The sequence below is a fragment of the Euprymna scolopes genome, chromosome 30, assembly GCF_053919585.1.
Source record: "Euprymna scolopes isolate OS-2025 chromosome 30, ASM5391958v1, whole genome shotgun sequence".
In the NCBI taxonomy this organism is placed as follows: Eukaryota; Metazoa; Mollusca; class Cephalopoda; order Sepiida; family Sepiolidae; genus Euprymna; species Euprymna scolopes.
Genome location: NC_136511.1, coordinates 11,382,360 through 11,402,811, shown reverse-complemented (window position 1 = coordinate 11,402,811; position 20,452 = coordinate 11,382,360). Strand labels below are relative to the sequence as shown.

The 20,452-nt window shown below is 34.4% G+C and overlaps 1 protein-coding gene across 6 annotated transcripts in view; it reads left to right on the top strand.

Annotated features, from left to right (window-relative positions):
* The window catches only part of LOC145254652 (inositol 1,4,5-trisphosphate-gated calcium channel ITPR3-like), a 1,190,449-nt gene that overhangs the window by 512,473 nt on the left and 657,524 nt on the right, over window positions 1-20,452 (top strand). For all 6 annotated transcript variants that reach the window (XM_080113294.1, XM_080113292.1, XM_080113293.1 and 3 more), the window contains exons 5-6: window positions 12,732-12,818; window positions 18,598-18,675. In XM_080113294.1, coding sequence (XP_079969420.1) covers window positions 12,732-12,818; window positions 18,598-18,675 — 165 coding nt within the window. The remainder of the gene's footprint in view (window positions 1-12,731; window positions 12,819-18,597; window positions 18,676-20,452) is intronic.

The window sequence follows — 20,452 nt, the reverse complement described above, 5'->3', positions numbered from 1 at the left end:
AGAATTTACAAGACCATAACGATTTTGACACGTATTCTTACTTTGAAAAGCTTGATCATGTCCGTCTAATCTATTATTATCAACCAAAATGTGTCTAAAATAATTTTACTTTCTTCCTCTCTGTACTTCTATTTACAAAACTACCCGTCTGTGGGACACAATACCAGAGGTTGCATCACATTTTTAATACTAATGTTCATATTCATTCATTTGTTTGGTATGAATGAGATGATTCCATGGTCGGCGGTCGTTTCCCCGATATCTTTCTAGTTAGAATTCCTTTTGGGCAGACATCGGCTTCATACAGGGGCGTTGCTGTGAAGCTTGCCAACAAACAAAGTAAAAATGGTTTATGGAATGAATTAAATTCGAATCTGGTACATACACCTTTTCAGTTGATGTCCTCAATCTCTTACCAACCATCACCTCCCTAATGTAAACAATTTCTTGGTAAGCTGTCCTCTTTAATAAACAGATTCTGCCCTATTTCAGTCAGCGTTACCAATCATCTACGTGTAATTTGCCGTACATTTTACAAACTCAGTAATCCTTATCCTCGAGTGGCTTTTGCACCTTAATAGATGATGGCTAATTAATTCATTAAAAATATCCAAGTAAACAAACCGCATGATTGGACAGCGTCCAGTTACCATGAATATAAAATAGTGAAAGACGGTAAAGAAAAACATTTCCTTTCTTACGCAAGTCATATAAGCTGAAGATCCATCCTCACCAATTAGTCCGAATAAGACTGTGTCATTGTAACGGCGATGGTCGTTTTTTCTGTCGGACTGTGGTATTTGTGTTAACAAGCTGTGGGGGGTCAACATTCTCAGGTCTTGTGTTCTAACTTTGAGAAGGACTATAACTAACTGCCTGAGGTCCCCTCATCATGTAATGTCGACAAAGCTGTTCGTGCAATTTTTAAGAGTCGAGAGTCTACCTATCCATGCGCGTTGGCCTATTCTTCCCATGTTTCGTCTTTGCGCCATCTCCAACCGTTTGAGGACAAAGAATGAGAGGTAAATACCGAGATCTTAAATCCAGATACCTTTAGGAAAGTCTGATTTGAGAGTACGCATAAAATTTTTGGCAAAACCTGCCGTTATTTGGCCATGTAATGTCCGAAATCCTATTTTAGCAGTTGGCAAATGGGCTAAGGCCTATCAATAATTGCCTAAGCAACCCTGTGAGCATTTTCGTTTAGGGACTATTCAGACGATTAGCAATAAATTAACTCGGTCTGAGGGAGAAGATAAAGCCTGGAAAGGTGAAACTCCTATAACTGAACATAGCCACTCGATAACAACAAAGTCACTCGAACTGACTGTTAATTACGCATGCTCAACTAGTACAAACACCTCAATCTGTGCCAGTATGACTAAAATATTAAACAAAAACTGTACTGATCTGGCCATCGTGTGTCGAATTAAAAACGACAAGTACCGAAAAGAAATCCTATTTTCGCAGTTGAATAAAAGTTTTAATTAAAAGAAGTCGTAAAAACCATCAGATGCCGACAGATAACTGGTAGCACTTGACGGGAAAAAGTGAAGCATATGGTATCTGTGGTTGCTAGCAGATCAGTCAGACTCGTTAAGAACATACTGACCCAGCCGAAAGATGACATGGGAAAACCATTAGCAACAAATATATATGATTCCATAAAAGTATTAGCGTTGTCTACGGCAGTTCCTTAATGACGTGTGTGTGTCTGTCTGCTAAGTTAACGATGCTTGACTTGTTCAGCTAACTAATAAGAATTTATTTTATTTAATTGGAATTCATTATTAAAATGAGTATTATATATTTTTTTTACTGCGGACTATTATTCTCATCTTTTTCGTAGTTCTTTCACGACGTTTCGGCCAACTATGCCTCTGGCCTTCGTCAGATGGTAACCGCGACGGCGTAAGAACTCTGAATCACCTGACTGCATTCACTGCAATTACTGCCTTCCGTAGTTGTTGTCGTCACATCACGTTTTGACCAAGTAAGCCTCTGGCCGGCTTTGGGTAGGATTGAAACCGCTATATTCAGACAATTCGGCCCGTGGCGCAGTTAATAGAGACGTTGAATCTTTACGGTTCCAAGTGAGATTCAACTATTTTAATTTTATTTTTTAAATTCATTCTACATTTCCATGCTAATGTTTCCTTTCACTATATTTCTAACCTAAGGAGATGTAATATACTATGTATTGATTTTCAATATTTCCTTAGCAGATTTCAATACGTGAGTAAAGCTAGGTAGTGAGTTATAAAATTATAGCTATAGCAACTAAGTTATACAGAGGCGTCCGCGTTTCATCTCTATAGGATATTGTCGATTTTAGTTAATGGAATTGGTATTACAATTAGAGTTACGCGAATTTTATGCACTTAGTCTGGAAATTCCCTACAGTGATGAAACGCGAACATCTCTGTATAGCTTAGTCGATATAATTATATTTTCATAACTTTATATATATATATATATATATATATATATATATAGACAAATATTATTGAATAGCACGGAATTATTCTGTTTTACAATTTTTCTTTTTATCTTCTCCATCGAATGGTCCTTGTGTTCTGGAAATTGTATATGTTGGATCCATAATCGCAAGCGCTTCCGACAGAAGTACTTCTATCATCCTCAGGCATATTGTAGAAATAAATGTGGGGATTTTTTTTTAATTTACTTATATATTTTTTCCTACTCACGTGGTAATGTGTTACAAGTTAAGCGGACGGACTTTTTTTATACTCGAAGCATTGTACATTAAAACAAAGAAGCCTCAAATAAATAATATTAATTATGAGTGCAGCCGGAACATTTTGAAATGTTTGGGATAAATGTTTAATAATGTATATATGTGTTTAATATATGTTAAAAAAAAGAAAGTCCGCCCACTTAACTTGTAACAAATTACCACGTGACTAGGAAGTGTATATATATATATATATATATATATATATATATATATATATATATATATATATAAAGTAAATTAAAAAAACAATCCCTACATATATATATATATATATTATATATATATATATATATATATATATCACCTTTACCGCTGAACAGATGTAAACGTCTAATAGTTCACGACGCTTAACTTCAAAACAACCCCGAAAGAATGTGTCCCAACAGCATAAATATATATATATATATATATATATATATATATATATATATATATATATATATATATATATATAGTGATGATCATATTTATTGGCACGGTAAAATAAAAGTTAAATTTTGTCTAATAAATTCTAAAAAAGGGATTAAATTAAAGAAAATAACAAAGTATATTATGTATTTTAAACTGGCCTTTCCGATGCAGCAATCGGATTTTAGAAAAAATAAATAACAAAGGAACAACAAACATAATTGCAAAAAACCCTTGTTCAAAATTATTGGCACGGCTTTGTTTTTCTTTTAGTATCAGTATAATATCAATCAATTTCCGGTTTACGTGCTTTCTGAACTTTTTTATAGCCATATTATGCTTGTATAACGCTAATTCAGTGAATAATTTTTTTCAGATAATTTTTAGATAGCGATTTATTTAAACTATTATAAGTGACTAAATTATAATTTTCAATCGCCATGGTTAAAACTAAGGAACACAGCGAACACAGAGGGAGAAAAAGGATTCTTTCCCCAAGAGATGAACGGAAAATTGTTCGACAAGTAAAACAAAACCCAAGGATCTCTGTTGGGGAGATTGTTGATGAACAGAGCACCTCTGGAGTGAATGTATCTCGACATACAGTTGGTAGAGTTTTGAAGAGAGCTGGTTTAAAAGCATGTCGTCCGAGAAAGACTCCCTTATTGAAGCCTATGCACCTGAAAGCAAGGCTCGCCTTTGCAAAACGTCATATTGATAAAGATGTTGCATTCTGGAAACGTGTTCTATGGACTGACGAAACGAAAATAGAGTTATTTGGCCATAATAAAGTGTCTTATATTTACAGAAAATCTGGCGAAGCTTTCCTGCCTAAGAACACCATACCCACAGTGAAACACGGTGGAGGCAGTTTGATGTTTTGGGGATCCTTTGCTGCCTCTGGACCAGGGCGACTTGTTAAGGTCACAGGTAGCATAAAAAAGGAAGATTATGTTAAAATATTGGATGAAAACCTGAAAGACTCTGCTAAAGAGCTCTCACTTGGTCGTCGTTGGTGGTTCATGCAAGATAATGACCCAAAGCATTCGGCTAAACTGACTAAGAAATGGCTTGAGGACAATCATATAAATGTTTTGGAGTGGCCATCACAAAGCCCAGACCTTAATCCAATTGAAAATGTATGGAGAACATTAAAATTGAGGGTAATGCAGAGGAAGCCTAAGAATCTTATTCAATTGGAGGATTATTGTCAGGAAGAGTGGGCTAAAATTACTACTGAAGAGTGCAACAACTTGGTTGTAAACTATGAAAAGCGACTGAGGAAGGTATCAAGGCCAAAGGCTATACAATTGATTATTAAATAAATCGTGCCAATAATTTTGAACAAGGGTTTTTTGCAATTATGTTTGTTGTTCCTTTGTTATTTATTTTTTCTAAAATCCGATTGCTGCATCGGAAAGGCCAGTTAAAAATACATAATATACTTTGTTATTTTCTTAAATTTAATCCCTTTTTTAGAATTTATTAGACAAAATTTAACTTTTATTTTACCGTGCCAATAAATATGATCATCACTGTATATATATATATATATATATATATATATATATATATATATATATATATATATATATATATATATATATATATATATATATTATTAATTTATTATTATTATTATTATTATCATTATTATTATTATTATGTTTTAATCAACGTTTGTTTCCCTTAGTTTTTTATATATTTTTAATAACAAAAATGTATGTTAAAATATTCCTCAGTTCTTGAATTGAATTATGTTCCACTTTTTCATTTCACTTTTTAAAATATGATTTGCTGTTATTTGTCATCAACTTACCAAGTTGCCCATCACTTATACAGGTTCTATTTATCACTTTCGTCCCTTGTCACCGTTTGACCACCGCACTGTCTTATTTGATCCGTGGTCAATCACTCTCGTTTTTTTTAAACAAATAGATTTGTTTATAAAGAGTCGCAGGTAAATACTTTCGCAGTTGCCCACTGCCTTTGCCAGAAACATTCATTCCATACTGGCAAATACATAACAAGTCGACTGATATCACTGTTTTACTCGTAGCTGGAGAGGGATAGAATTAAAGATGGGTAAAACTTCGAGCGTTGATATATTTTCTGCCACCTTTTAACTCTGTTTTTTTTTTTCTTTGCCTTGTAATGTAGTCTTCACATTCACGAGTTATGTTTCTGATGACGTGAGAATAATTTCGTTTTCTCTAGTCGGCTCTTGTTTAGTCTGAACTGTAAGTGATGATGCTTTGGGTATTTTTTTCTCTTTTCTTGTTGCTATCATGTATGTTACTAATAAGAGTGCTGAACGTAAACTTTATCGCTGAACTGATGTAAACGTCTAATAGTTCACGAGTCTTTACTTCAGAGCAACCCCGAAGGAATCTGTCCTAAGAGCATATATATATATATATATATATATATATATATATATATATATATATATATATATATATAAAGCGTGACCAAAAAAACGGGCCCCAACTCTAATTAGGCCCCGTTTCTTAGTGTTTTGTCCGAATCAAACTTTGGTCATAACTAGTTTATTATATTCAAAACATCACATCAAAAAACTAGGGTCTTTGGTCTTTTTTTCTCCGTTGACTGTAAAATACTCAGAAAAACAATTGATTATCCCCTTGTTTTCTTTTTTTTTTGGGGGGGGGGAGTCACCCTATATATATATATATATATATATATATATATGAACTTTATCGCTAAACCGATGTAAACGTCTAATCGTTCACGATTCTTAACTTCAGAACAATCCCGAAGGAAACTGTCCTAACAGCGGGCATAAAATATCTTGTTACCGTTTTAATTATATTCCCAACAGAGTAAATTGCTGATGTGAATTCAAGGACAGATTTATTGGGACACCCCAGGTAGCGAGTTGTGCATCTAAATGCGTGTTCACATTAATAAATGTAATGTCGAAGAAACAGGGCGCAGTATTGGACATCCAAAAGCAAGTGATTCAAAGAATAAAGCTACTACAGTAAAAGAAAAAAAAAAAAAAAACTTTTCTGTCATCGGTGGATCTCTAGAGTGACGGGGTGGAATTATGCTGATTAACGGGTTGGGTTGATGTGGTTTTTTAGTTGACAGGACACAAGTGCAATAAGTTCGTCGAATCACACTACATTGAAGTACTTACACAACGAAGACAAGGATGCAATATTGCGGTGATAGGGGACTGTCTAAGGGATAGTGTTTAGTTGTTAATGAACCAGCCCAGAGTTGTGAATAATATTCCATACATATGCGAATACTGGCTCTATAGACATACTGGATACTGGCAAGTGGGAGCAGCATCCCAGCACAGTAGAAGGATAGACTTTTTAGCAGCAAATTAGTATTCGTTCCAGTTTATATTATGTAGTTGATGTTGTATTGCGATTTGGGGAATAGAGTACAGACCATGCTGTCGTTTCTAGTGGAACCTCTCGATGCAATATTACTTGGAAATTGTACAGCATTCTTTCATCAGTAATGTATTAATATAGATCAGTTACGCGTTCTATCTGCTGCTTTCTACCAGCATCTTCTACATATTCCCATTTCCCAACGGAGATGCTCTCATAACATTCTTCGTTATTCAACTGGAAATCCGCCCATCTCAGTAATCTTCATTCTCGGGTGACCTTTGGCCTTGATGACTAATGACACATTAGTAAACCAATACATAGTCATCCACAGACACTGTTCCGCTGTATCACAGCTCTTTAGTGCGGTTACAAAACTAAGTGCCTCAAACCAGGATCGAAACTCAGTTAACATCATCCGAGATATATATATATATATATATATATATATATATATATATATACTTTTATTTGTTTTACATAATCAGTAATATGTTGCTACACACTCATGAGCATGTTTCAGTCAGCTAGTTACTAGCAACTAGAGACTTCTTCGGACGATGCAGCTTATACGAAAGCAAAATTTGAAGTAGTGTCTAGTTACTAGTATCTAGCTGCCTGAAAATGCTCATGACTGTTTAGCAATATATTACTGCTTACGTAAAAACAAATAAAGAGTACACACACACACACACACACACACACACACACACACACACATATATATATATATATATATATATATATATATATATATATATATATATATATATATACTAGCAGGCCACCGGCCTTGCCCAATCGTAAAATACGCATAAATGTTATATTTTAATACAGAAATTGAGGCATTATGTTTTTTCTTCTAAACAGTTCATTTCCTGTAAGTAAAAAGAGCTCGAATTGAGATCGAAACCAAGACCTAAAGACAAGTACTATAAACAGACCAGTATGACACGATCTTTACAAATTGTTTGCAAGCCTACGTATTCTTAACATAAGGAAGCTGTCATGTTTCACGGTCGCGCATGCGCATTTGTAAAACAGTTGACAAACAGATAAAAATCCGATGATTCCCAAGTACAAATATTTCAATTTTGACCCATTAGCAGCTCGTTATTCTGGATGAAAACCGATTAAAAAGTGTCTGACTATCCTATATACCAAATTTAAAGTCTGTGTATCAAAAATTCGTTGCGTATGTAGGTCGAGAAATGCCCTCGCACATATTTTCACTTTCATATATATATATATATATATATATATATATATATATATATATATATATATATATATATAAGCAGGCCGACTGGCATTGCCCGGTCGTAAAATACGCATAAATATTATATTTTACTAATGCAGATGTCTTATTTATTATAAACAGAAATATCGTATGTATTAAATTCCTATAAAAAAATGTAGTAAGAAAATGGAAAGAAACCGAGACATGTACATGCGATATTATTTATTCATTTATTTATTAAGGACTATTATCCTCATCTTTAAGTTGTTGTTTCACGATGCTTCAGCCAACTATTCCTCTGGTTTCGTCAGGTTGTTACCGCAACGGGACAGGAACTTCGAAGCTCTTAATTACATCCCCAACCTTTGCTGTTGTCGTCTCATCAAGTTCCAACTAAGCCTCTGGCCGTCGTTGGTAACATCCTGACGAAGACTAGAGAAATAGTTGGCCGAAACGCCGTGAAAAAATTTAAAGATGCGGATAATAGTCCGTAATAAACAAAAGAGATAAATAATACAATTTGCTCACCTCAATAATAAATTCCAATTTTTTTTTTTTTGTAAAAACGTTCACTTCTTGTAAGTAAAAAAACATACTCGAGCTGAGATCGAAATCAAAACCTAAAGACAGTGAGTCGAGTACGATAACTATTAGGCCAGCTTTACACGTTTGAAAAATGTTTTCGGACCTACTTTTTCCTGTCATTAGTTGTTTGTTATGTGAACAATTCACGCATGCGCATTCGCGAAACATTTGACAAGCAGATTAAACTCCGGTCACCCCTACGTACTAATTTTCAATTTTTAATCGGTAAGCGCTCTTTTTTTCCGATGAAAACGGATGAAACTGTTTCCATGTGTCTGAATACCCTACATATATACGATTTCAAATTTGTAGATCAAATGTTTTTGAATTTATAGGTTGAGAAGTGTCCTCACACACATTCTCACTTTTATATATATATATATATATATATATATATATATATATATATATATATATATATATATATATATATATTATATATATATATATTATATATATATATCTGTAGGTATATATTTTCTCATAATATATACCAATCTTTATTTAAGAAGCTCAATGTAATTATAGAGCAATATAGATAGATAGATAGATAGATAGATAGATAGAGAAATGACAAAACATTATATTCCAAAATTCATGAATTTTGGAATATAGGTTTTTGTCATTCATTCTGTCTGTCTCTATCTCTTTATCTATCTATCTATCTATCTATATATATATATATATATATATATATATATTTCGTGAATAACCTTTCGCTTTTAAATACGAAATCTGCAGAAGTATGGCTGAGTTCTGATATATCAAACATGACTCTTGTACAAATAAAACACTGCATCAGGAGTATGGTAATTTCCAGAGCGGTAGAATGATCCATCGAATTTTCCCAGGTATCTTAGTAACATATTTAGAGTAAGTCTTCTTTTTAGGTCTAGGGTGCAAGTCAGTCCTATGTGCTTATCAAAGAAGGAGGCTGTCTTGAAGGAAAACACATTGCTTTAAACTGGGAAGAAATACAGATTCAAGCTCTCGTAGTTAAAGGGAGATGAACTTGATTTTAGATGCATTGAAAGTAACCTATGCAATTGTTTCACATTGAAGTACTTGCTTTAGTTTGGAAGTGAGGGTTAATCAGAAAGATCTTGTCATCAATGCTCTTCGAAGTGTTGCCGTGGTTATAGCATCTGCATAGACGTGGACAAATGATCTCAGAATGTGGTTTGGAAGATGAAGGTATGGAGATTATGAACAGAGTACGGTACAGAATGGATCATTGAGACATGACAGCGTTCTTTCGATCAATCAGACTTGTTCTCAAATTGGATCTTATTCTCATACGTGTTAGCTGATTTAACCACTGACCTTTACGTGGGGTGTGCAATAAGTAATGCCTCTGGTCCGCTTCCAGTTGCCTCATCTAGCTGAAATTTTGCATGTGCAATGATATATCTCTACGGGTTATGTTGCAAATTACAGCTCTGAACTAATTGTGGTTTCTGTTTTACAGTTGTTTGAACTGAGTCAGGTGTGAAAAGGAGCCTGTTGAATGTCGAGCAGTGATCCAGTTTTCGTATTTGAAAGGATGCACAGGAAACTTTGCTGAAATGAAAGAAACTTATGGTGATAATGCCCCATTATATGACCTTGTAAAACGCTGGTATCGTGAATTCATACATGTCCGGAAATCTGTGGAAACAGCTCCCAGACTTGGTCGCCCCCCCTTCTGCCATTGATGAGGCATCTGTCTTTCAAGTTGAGGCTGCCATTTTGGAAGGTCGGCGCATTACTATTCATCAAATATCCCAAGATGTCAAGATTAGTACAGGGTCTGTGTAAACTATCATTCATGACCATTTGCATATGCATAAGGTGTCTGCCAGATGGATTTCCAGGTTGCTCACACCATTCCAGAAGCGAGAACGCGTCGAGTGCTCGAGGACGAATTTGGAGATGTGCCAAGAAGATGAGTCAAAATTTTTCAAAAGACTGAATTCACAGGATGAAACCTGGGTCCATCACTATGATCCAGAGACCAAAGCTCAGTCAATGCAGTGGAAGCACTTGGACTCACCACCTCCAAAGGAGGCAAGGGTGCAGCCTTCCACTGGCAAGGTAATGCACACAGTTTTCTGAGACCAGTATGGAGTAGTGATGACAGATTTCCTGGCAAAGCGTATCACAATTACAGGAGCCTATTATGCTTCACTTTTGAGTAAATTAAGGGAAGCTATCAAAATCAAGAGGCGGGGCACGATCAGCAAAGGTACCCTCCTCCTGCAGGACAACGCTCCGGTCCACAAATCGCATGTCGCCAGATCAGAAGCACGGGCGTGTGGTTATGAAATCCTTCCCCATCCTCCCTACTCTCCTGACCTTGTATCCTCTGACTTTCACCTCTTCTCAGCCAGAAAGTTGTTTTTGAAAAGAAAGCGTTTCCCAGATGATGCAGCATTGATTTCTGAAGTCATATCGTTGTTGGAGGACCAACCTGGGGTGTTCTACAAAAACGGTCTCCAGAGCTGCATCAAATGATGGGAGAAATGGATAACTCTGGGTGGTTCCTATGTTGAGAAAGACTAATAACTGTACCAATGTTCGTTGCTCTACTGCTATAGGATGTGGGTCAGGAGCATTACTTATTGCACGCCCCTCGTAGGTGCGTCTTGTCGGACTAAAGGATTCTTATATCAAATTTAGAAATCTGTATTGAATTTCAAACAGAGGTAACTTACCTTTAGCCATGACCTGGTAAAAGTCTTAAATAATTCATAATTTTATCTTTACTATCGCAAGGACCATTGGCGCAACAGATAAATAGTATAAATAGAAAATGTGTTTCAGATTTCTGCGTGTCAACAGCTACTTTAAAGGACCGATGGGAGAGAAAGGGTTTTATAGTTTTGATGATATTTCCTCGTATTCCATAACTAACTTGTAAAACAAACCTTTCTGCCAAACATTACTTATAAGCATTTTATATATCAACAGCTATCACCGAGAACGAAGTCTCGTCGACAGATTCACTAATCCTGTGCGATATAATAGCCAGCACGTCAGCCGTTGATCTTGCAATGGGAATACATGTTTCTTGTCACTAAAAAGATGGTTTATGTATAAGTGGTTGACAGAAGAAACTTTATTGGTTTGTACCGAGATGCAGTTAACCGATCTCCAATATTTTAAATACATGATCAGACATTGAAGTTTCTTAACTTGATTGATGGGAATATTATTTGGACCAGTTACCTTGTTGGCACAGGGATTCTTAAATGATTGGTAACTTTCCGGACAGGTATCTGGATGTTGCTTAACATATCGTATGAATTCGAAGATTCTCTTGTTGGCATTGGTTTCCACGATATTTTTTAGGCAGATTTTTTTCTAGAAAAACATCGGATAATTCGGGAGGGGCCGCCTGAATGTTGCCAGTACTCTAAGTGAAAGTGATTTTTTTGTGGAACGAGCTGGATTCGAACTTGGAACACCCAGGTCGTCAGTTCATGCCATTAACCACTTGACTAGATTTTGATCGTAAAAAGGCGAATTTGCTACAAAATGTTTTGCAAAATGTTGGCTTTAAAAGATAGTGAAATCACATCTGGTTCGTTATAAATATTATAATCATATAAATGTGTAAAGGGTCAAGTCTCTGATTATCCAATTTAGATACTTTCGATTTACCTTACTGAGTCTTACACAATAGTAATAGCTATCTATACTGATATATATATATATATATATATATATATATATATATATATATATATATATATATATTGAAACAGAATCAATACGTATTAATATCTATATTATAAATATTTTAGTCTGTATGTCGGCTTATGTCTGCTCATTCCGATATTTTTCAGAAACTACTGTACCAACCACGCTGAAATTTTCTATAGACCTTTGTTATGATAAGATGCAGCGAACTAGGTATTGTAGTATCCGTTCGATGCACAGTTAGGGGGAAAATAGCGATTTGTATACAAGTTTCAATTTTTCTCGGAAACTACTAGGTCGACCTCGCTGAAATTTTGCACGTGCATTTATCATGATAAAGTGCAGCGAACTAAGAATTATGGTATCCGTTCGATGTATAGTTAAAAATTAATAAGTACAAGTATATGTTTTATTTTTTTATCGGAAACTACTGGGTTGATCTGGCTGTAATTTATGTTTAATGCATGAATTTAATCATATTCAACTATCAATTTAGCATAACCAACTCATTCTAAGTCAAACGACTAATTTTTGTTAATAGTGTATTCCAAGTAACACAACAACTTCAGCCAGCTGCTGCTAATGCTTACGTTCGGTTGAATACATGCCGTATAAATTAATTAATTGATACAGGCATATGAATTGATTGCTGGTACTTGGTGACTTTTTACGTTTCTTTTCTTTGCAGTTGGCAGCCCAAGCTGAAAATGCAGACAATGCAGCCGAACAAAAGCGCCAGTTGGGAAAGAGAGTGCGATATGGTGAAATTATTCAGGTGAGAAATGTATTTTTGATGTTTATTCACACAATTATTTTATACAGTGAAACAAGGCATATCCCTAAAATGCAGAAACTGGAATGTGAGGACTAAAGGACAAAATAAGACTTTCTACTCTCCTTATATATATATATATATATATATATATATATATAGAGAGAGAGAGAGAGAGAGAGAGAGAGAGAGAGAGGGAGGAAATAAAAAGGAACAAACCGTATTATGTGTTCATCAACGTTTCGTCTTTATTTCGAGACTTCCTCTGGATGAATGAGATTAAGAAACAAAAAATACCAGTACAAAATATTTGAAAATGTTTCACGTGCACAGTGTGACGCAGTTCTATTTCAGAGAAACGGAAAAAAGACGTTGGAAATTCAAAAAGGAGGGGGACGGCTGGCGCTGTTAAAGAGAAGAAATTTTAGTGACGCCATATAGTCGTTAATGTAATTTTAAAACTATGAACGCAAGTTAATATTCTTATCGGGAAAAAGATATATCTGTTGAAATTCAAATATAAGTTTGTAACAGAAATAAAATGAGTGTTTTTTTATGTAATTTATTGATTGAGATCATGTGTTAATTATTACAGGGGGTGTTTGAATGGTGTGAGAAAGTTAACCTGTGTCTACAGTTAAATAATGTTCTTTTAATAAAAGTTTACTTATTAATGGCGCTATGTTATAGAAACCTCCACGTTGTTTAATAGTGCTTGAAATTGCGATAAGCGCAGATTCAAGAAGTCTCCGGCGTGGTTTATTTGAAATAAATTTAACTACTTTTGCTTGTTTAAAGTCAAATGGTGTGGTTATGTTGCAATGAATGAGAGAATAATGCACTTAGAGAATTGCTATTTTTTATATTTCTTTTATGTTCATTGAGCCTTTTTTCCAATTTACGCTGAGTTTCACCAACGTATTTATGATGGCAATTTGCACTCCTGAATATCTGGACGAAGAATTCAAATACCTCACAAACATTTTGAAAACCTTGCAATATCCGACATATTTCATATTGAATGCTAAGAGAAAAGCCACATAAATATTTTCCAGAATAAATAATAATAAAAAAAATCATACACACCAGACCTTTCTCTCATAAACAGACATCTTCTTTTACCTACCCACACCAATAATGCAATAATCTATAACATACTAAACAAACTAAAAATTCCTATCGTACAAACCACATGACTAACCATAAAACATAGATTAAAAACTACGAAACATCTCTATAACAAACCAGTTTCCGATGGAGGTATATACACTATTCCTTGCCATAATTGCCATCATAAATACGTTATTATTATTCTCTCATTCATTGCAACATAACCACACCTTTGACTTTAAACAAGCAAAAGTAGTTAAATTTATTTCAAATAAACCACGCCGGAGACTTCTTGAATCTGCGCTTATCGCAATTTCAAGCACTATTAAACAACGTGGAGGTTTCTATAACATAGCGCCATTAATAAGTAAACTTTTATTAAAAGAACATTATTTAACTGTAGACACAGGTTAACTTTCTCACACCATTCAAACACCCCCTGTAATAATTAACACATAATCTTAATCAATAAATTACATAAAAAACACTCATTTTATTTCTGTTACAAACTTATATTTGAATTTCAACAGATATATCTTTTTCCCAATAAGAATATTAACTTGCGTTCATAGTTTTAAAATTATATTAACGACTATATGACGTCACTAAAATTTCTTCTCTTTAACAGCGCCAGCCGTCCCCCTCCTTTTTGAATTTCCAACGTCTTTTTTCCGTTTCTCTGAAATAGAACTGCGTCACACTGTGCACGTGAAACATTTTCAAATATTTTGTACTGGTATTTTTTGTTTCTTAATCTCATTCATCCAGAGGAAGTCTCGAAATAAAGACGAAACGTTGATGAACACATAATACGGTTTGTTCCTTTTTATTTTCTCTATTTTGTCGGAATACTATTTCCATCATTTTCATCATATCTATATATGTGTGTATGTGTGTGTGTATGTGTGTGTGTGTGTGTTTACTAGGGAGTCATCGCTTATTAAAGCCCAAAGGCCGCTCAAAGATAAAAGTTAGAATGTCAGGTTGTGAGACAACACCGGTGTGATGTCGAAAATGGGGCAAAAATTGATTACATTGGCCAAAAATTTTTTGGTCCCCAAGGTTTTTAAGCTGATTTAGACTAATTTGGAGTGCTAATTCCGAAAATCATATTGTTTCTCGTAAGGTCAATTGTTGAGATGTTTGCGATTTAATACCGTTTTTACGTTAAAATTAGGTGTTCTCCCTCCCTGTTTTGAACCCATTTTCTCCCTTCCTAAGTTACTCTTAGCTAAAAAAAAAAAAGAAGGTGTTTTCTTCCTAATTACCTCTCCCGGTTGGTCATTACTTTCGTTTTGCAACCACTCGCGATACAGCATGCTTTTTTCTGTTTTATCAGTTCTCATCAACGGCATGTTTTATTCATTTCTTCTTCTGGACAATGTGTTCGTTTACGTTATCATGCAACGTTACATGTCATGTTCCATTTCATTACGAAACCATGACAATTTTTTTTGTCAGCCAGCGTTATTCAATAAGACGGCTTGACAAGAACTCGTACAAATTGGACTTGAAATAACGAACATGCTCATCATAGTTACTTTTGCATTAAAATAAAAGCGAAAGCGGTTTTATCTTAAAATACTCGAACTTGCTAAATATCATGTTAGAGTTAGTCGTGATACAGTTCCGCTGTATTGTTTCTCAGGCAGTTCTAGGAAAGAAACGTTGGTCATGGAATCCTCGTTTAGTTTTGAGCTCAGATAGAGAGTATCTGTAGACAGTGATTGTGGCTAGACGAGTATTTGAGTGAGTATTTTACAGGGGCGGGGAACCATGGATTAAAGTTCAGTCGAGCAATTGCCATGAAAATAATAATAGAAGAGATATATAAACTCACTAGTCTTTTCTGTGAGTAATAGTAAGTAGGGAAGAAACAGAATATCGCTGGTTAAGGTAAGAAAAAGTGCTAAGCAGCTCATACTCAGATGTGACAAGATTATTTTACCTTAGCACGTATTCGCTCTTATATTGTTAGAGAATTGTGCCGCGAGTGATATACCTTATGGAGAGGTAGATTGATCCAACCATTGTTTTCAGCGACCATGGCAACGGATTTGATGTAATACTCTCACATTAGGTTGTGAATGACGGTCAGTTCCAGAAGTCTGTGCTTCGTCAAGACGAGAGTCATTCATTTCCATTTGGATCATGTGAGGATCAGAGCGTTGGTGATGAACGACAGAAGTTGCGTTTTGTATGCATAAAATGGGACAATCTACCCTTTCCCCATTGCACCACGTGTTGAAGATTGGGTAAAAAAAAATATCGTAAACAGCTTGGTTTTTGACGGCCTTTGAAATGCTGTCAAATATGATGATGTCGTCTGCAAAACTAATGATCTTAGAATATGATTTGGTGCACAAACACACACACACACACACACACACACACACACACACACACACACACACATATATATATATATATATATATATATATATAATATGATGTTTGGATGAAAGTTCTTGCGGAATTTTTAATTTTGATTTCAAATGATGTATTTACGAATAAGTTTTCGTTCTGATATTTTTAGTTTATGTATTATTTTAAATTGTGTTTTTTTTTTTGTTGTTGCTTTATCTAATCATTTAAATTATAATCGTTGCAAAACAATTATGTCCTTCTATCGAACGTTGAATGCAAGATGGAAAATAACAAATCTGCACATTATAATTCAAGCTAAGCCTAAAAACTGCTGAAACAGCTCCTAATATCAACGAAGCGTTTGGCCCAGAAACCATTACTGAACGCACAGCACAATGGTGGTTTAAGTAATTTCGTGGCGCCGATGAGAGTCTTGAAACTGATGAACGTAGTGTTCGGCACTCAGATGTTGACAACGATCAATTAAGAGCCTTAGTCGAAGCTTATACTCTTGCTTCGAAATTGAACGTCACGTATACGACGATTTCCAACCACTTGAGATGGATTGAAAGACAAAAAAAACAAAAACATGACAAATGGGTGCCTCACAAATTGAACGACAAAAAAAAACAAAAAAAAAACGCCGTCATCAAATATCACTCTCCCTTCTTTTACGCAACGAGAACGACCTGTTTTTCGGCCGCGCTGTGACTTCCGATAAAAAGTGGATTATTTACAACCGGCGACGCTCAGATCAGCTGTTAGACGCCAACGAAGCCAGAGTTGCACCAAAAAAGTTCTGATGACCGGTCTCATCCATTACAGCTTTTTATTTAATGTTGGCAAAACCATTATGGCGGAGAATTACTATTAATAAATCGAAGAACAACAACACCAAGCATTAGTCAACAGAAAATGCCCGACCACACTTTGTTAAACCGACCTTATAGAAGTTGAACGAATTGGGCTATGAAACTTTGCTTTATCCGCCATATTTTTTAAATCTCTCCCCTACCGACTACCCTTTATTTAAGCATCCCGACAACTTTTTGCGTGAGAAATGCCTAAAAAATCTTAGCGATATCAAAAACGCGTTAAGCGACTTCATCACCACCAGAACGCAAGATTTTTACTGGCAAAAGTGTTTTGATTCTGATGATGCTTATTTCGATCATAAATTTTTATTTGGGCCGAGATATGTTCATTTGTATTTAAGAGTTTTAAACGCAAGGACTTTCTTGTCCACCTGACATATCTAATACAATATATAAAATATATGATATAATATATATTTAATATATTTTTTATAATAAGATATGTATATTTATAATATGTAATATAGCATTAAATTAACACGAAAAAAAAAGATTTTCAATAATAAGATTAACTTATCAGGATTGAAAAGCTCTACAAAATGAAAAAAGATAAGGGGCAATGTTTTATGGGAACTTGATTCCAGAAATAACAAATAGGGAAAAATCTTTTTAGCCTATGGAATTTCGAAGCTAAATAGTTCTCATCAGAAGCGGAAGAGAAAACCGGTTTTATACAAAAGTAAAGGTATAAAGACAACACTGATTTTAAAAGCTGTTCTATAAGAAATGAAAAAAGTTAGGAGGGATGAAATAAAGGAGAAAAATCCTAAGGGAGGGGCATAATTTAACATGGTTACATATACAGAAGAAGGTAACAAAAGAGAATGGCAGTGATAAAAGAAAAATGAACAAAATATTAATTATTGATATAATGGGGAATATGGAAGTGGGTGTCAGTGACGGTTAGGAATTGTGCATACTTAATTTGTTCCTTATGTCGGCAAAGGAACGTGAATTCGTTCTTGGAATTTATCAAATTCTTATTTTAATTTTTGGAAAAATATATTTTATAAGCTGTCTCTGAAAGGCATTAATAACCAGAATTTAGATCCGAGAGAGTAGAATTAAGACGTTTTCAAAATGGCCATTTTAAATAGAAAGGTATGTAACGAGGTTTAAAGTTTTTAACAAGTTAGCTAAAGATGAAGCATTTTTATCGATAATTCTATTAAAATGGACATATTATTATTTTTATTTTCTATTTTTTTAATTTTCATTTGCTTTAATCAGATTAAAAAAACAATTTTTAATTTAATTAACTTTCTAACTTTAATTCTTATTCTTTGTAGCCTTTTTCGTAAATGTTATAACCATTAGAATCGTAACAAAACGTGAATTGTATAGTAGCTTTACGTTTTTACCGGTTTGTCTTGCTTTCTTTTTCTTCGATACATATATTTACTATGTCAATACTTTTTTTTCTTCCGTAGCTAAAACATGGCTTCACCAAGAAGTACATACACATGTGCACCTCCCAGACCAGCCAACGAGATAAAAATAACATGATGGTAAGTGAAAAGTATGACATTTTATTATGTTTTCTTGGAGTTTGTTATCAGCACGAATGTTACGGGTGACTTGACAGGTTAGAGAAATGAGAGCGATTTACAATTTAAATGCTTACTAGACATTATCCTCTAGCTTGAATTAGCAGTTTCAATTATTTACTAGACATCATCCTCGAATGTATTCGGTTTCTCTATACAAAGGTTTGTCAGAAAAATATGACATGAGGATACTGCGCTCTGATAAATAACACAGCCTTGTTCACATGGGCTCCGTCTGATGTTACTTTATGTAACAGCCCAAATTTGGATACCCCACTAGATCATATTAATTCTTGTCTTTGAATCCGGCAAGATAAGGAAAACTATTATAGCATTTGTAATTGATCCGTTAAAGAAAGTAAAGTCACTGTATCTCAGTTCGTTATGCACTGAGGGGTTGAGAGGTAGGAAAAACTCTAAAATATACACGTCTATATATTTCATAATCCAGCTTTAGCCATTAGCACCTTGATTTCTTCTGAAAGCCAATAAAGTTGAAATAAAAAATAGAAATAAAAATAGCTATCGATATTATTAACATGTTTGATTAAAATGACTGTCATCTCTCTTTCTCTCTCTCTCATATATATATATATATATATATATAGATGTGTGTGCATAAATGTATATGTATTAATCTATGTATATATATATATATGTATATGTGCACATATATGCATATATGTATATATATATGTATATATGTATATATGTATATATATCCATATATATACATATATGTATGTATAGATATATGTATGTATGTATGTATGTATGTATGTATGTATGTATATATATATTTTTGTATGGCAGGTCATGTCATATGCTACTGGAACCATGTAACCCAGTACTACCTGCCTCATGGTCGGGTCACCGGCGACTAAACTAGTTCCACCACCAGACTTGTTTAGTGAGGAGGGTGGCTAGTCTCCCTGAAGGATTAAAAACAAGACCTTCCGAGGGGCGAATGAACCCTTTTACGGGTTCAACGGCCAACTAGCACCGTGTGTGTTTGTGTGTATGTATGTATGTGTGTGTTGGGGTGGAGAGGGCTCCCGTAAGCCATGGTGAAGGCAACCTTTCTAGGAGAAGCAAATCTTTGATTTAAAAAACCATAAAACGGGAGACCAGGACCCGAATTAAACTGGTCTGCAGTTTAACATGTTACTAGCTATCTTGCTCTTGCTTGTTGCTGGATATGAACATTTTGAACCGAGAGAGAGACTTAGCTGTCGTACAAAGCTAAGACTCTGTAACATCATCTGTGTATAGATACTCCCTCAGGCATTTGTCTAATAAAATGGTCCTGTGGCGATGGAAGTCATTTTTGGGCTCATGGACTTTAAGTGTCTGAGGGAGTGGCACTCGTCTGACAAGACGTTGCATTCATATAAATATATCTACGTATATGTATGTATGAATATATATATATATATATATATATATATATATATATATATATATATATATACAGAAAGAAAGAGAGAGAAAGAAAGAGAGAGATAGAGAGAGAGCGAGAGAGACCATCCAAAACGTCACGGAAAGATTTTAAACTAAAATAGATTCTTTATTTTGGATTATATATTTCTGTAATTTCGGAAAATATGACTTACACATTTGAAAAATATTTTTTTATATGCAAAATTTAAACAATCTATATGGATAAAAATAATGTCTTTTAAATATTGCCCACTTTCAGCTTCGCATATTTTTGCTCTTTCCAAAGCATGACAGATGT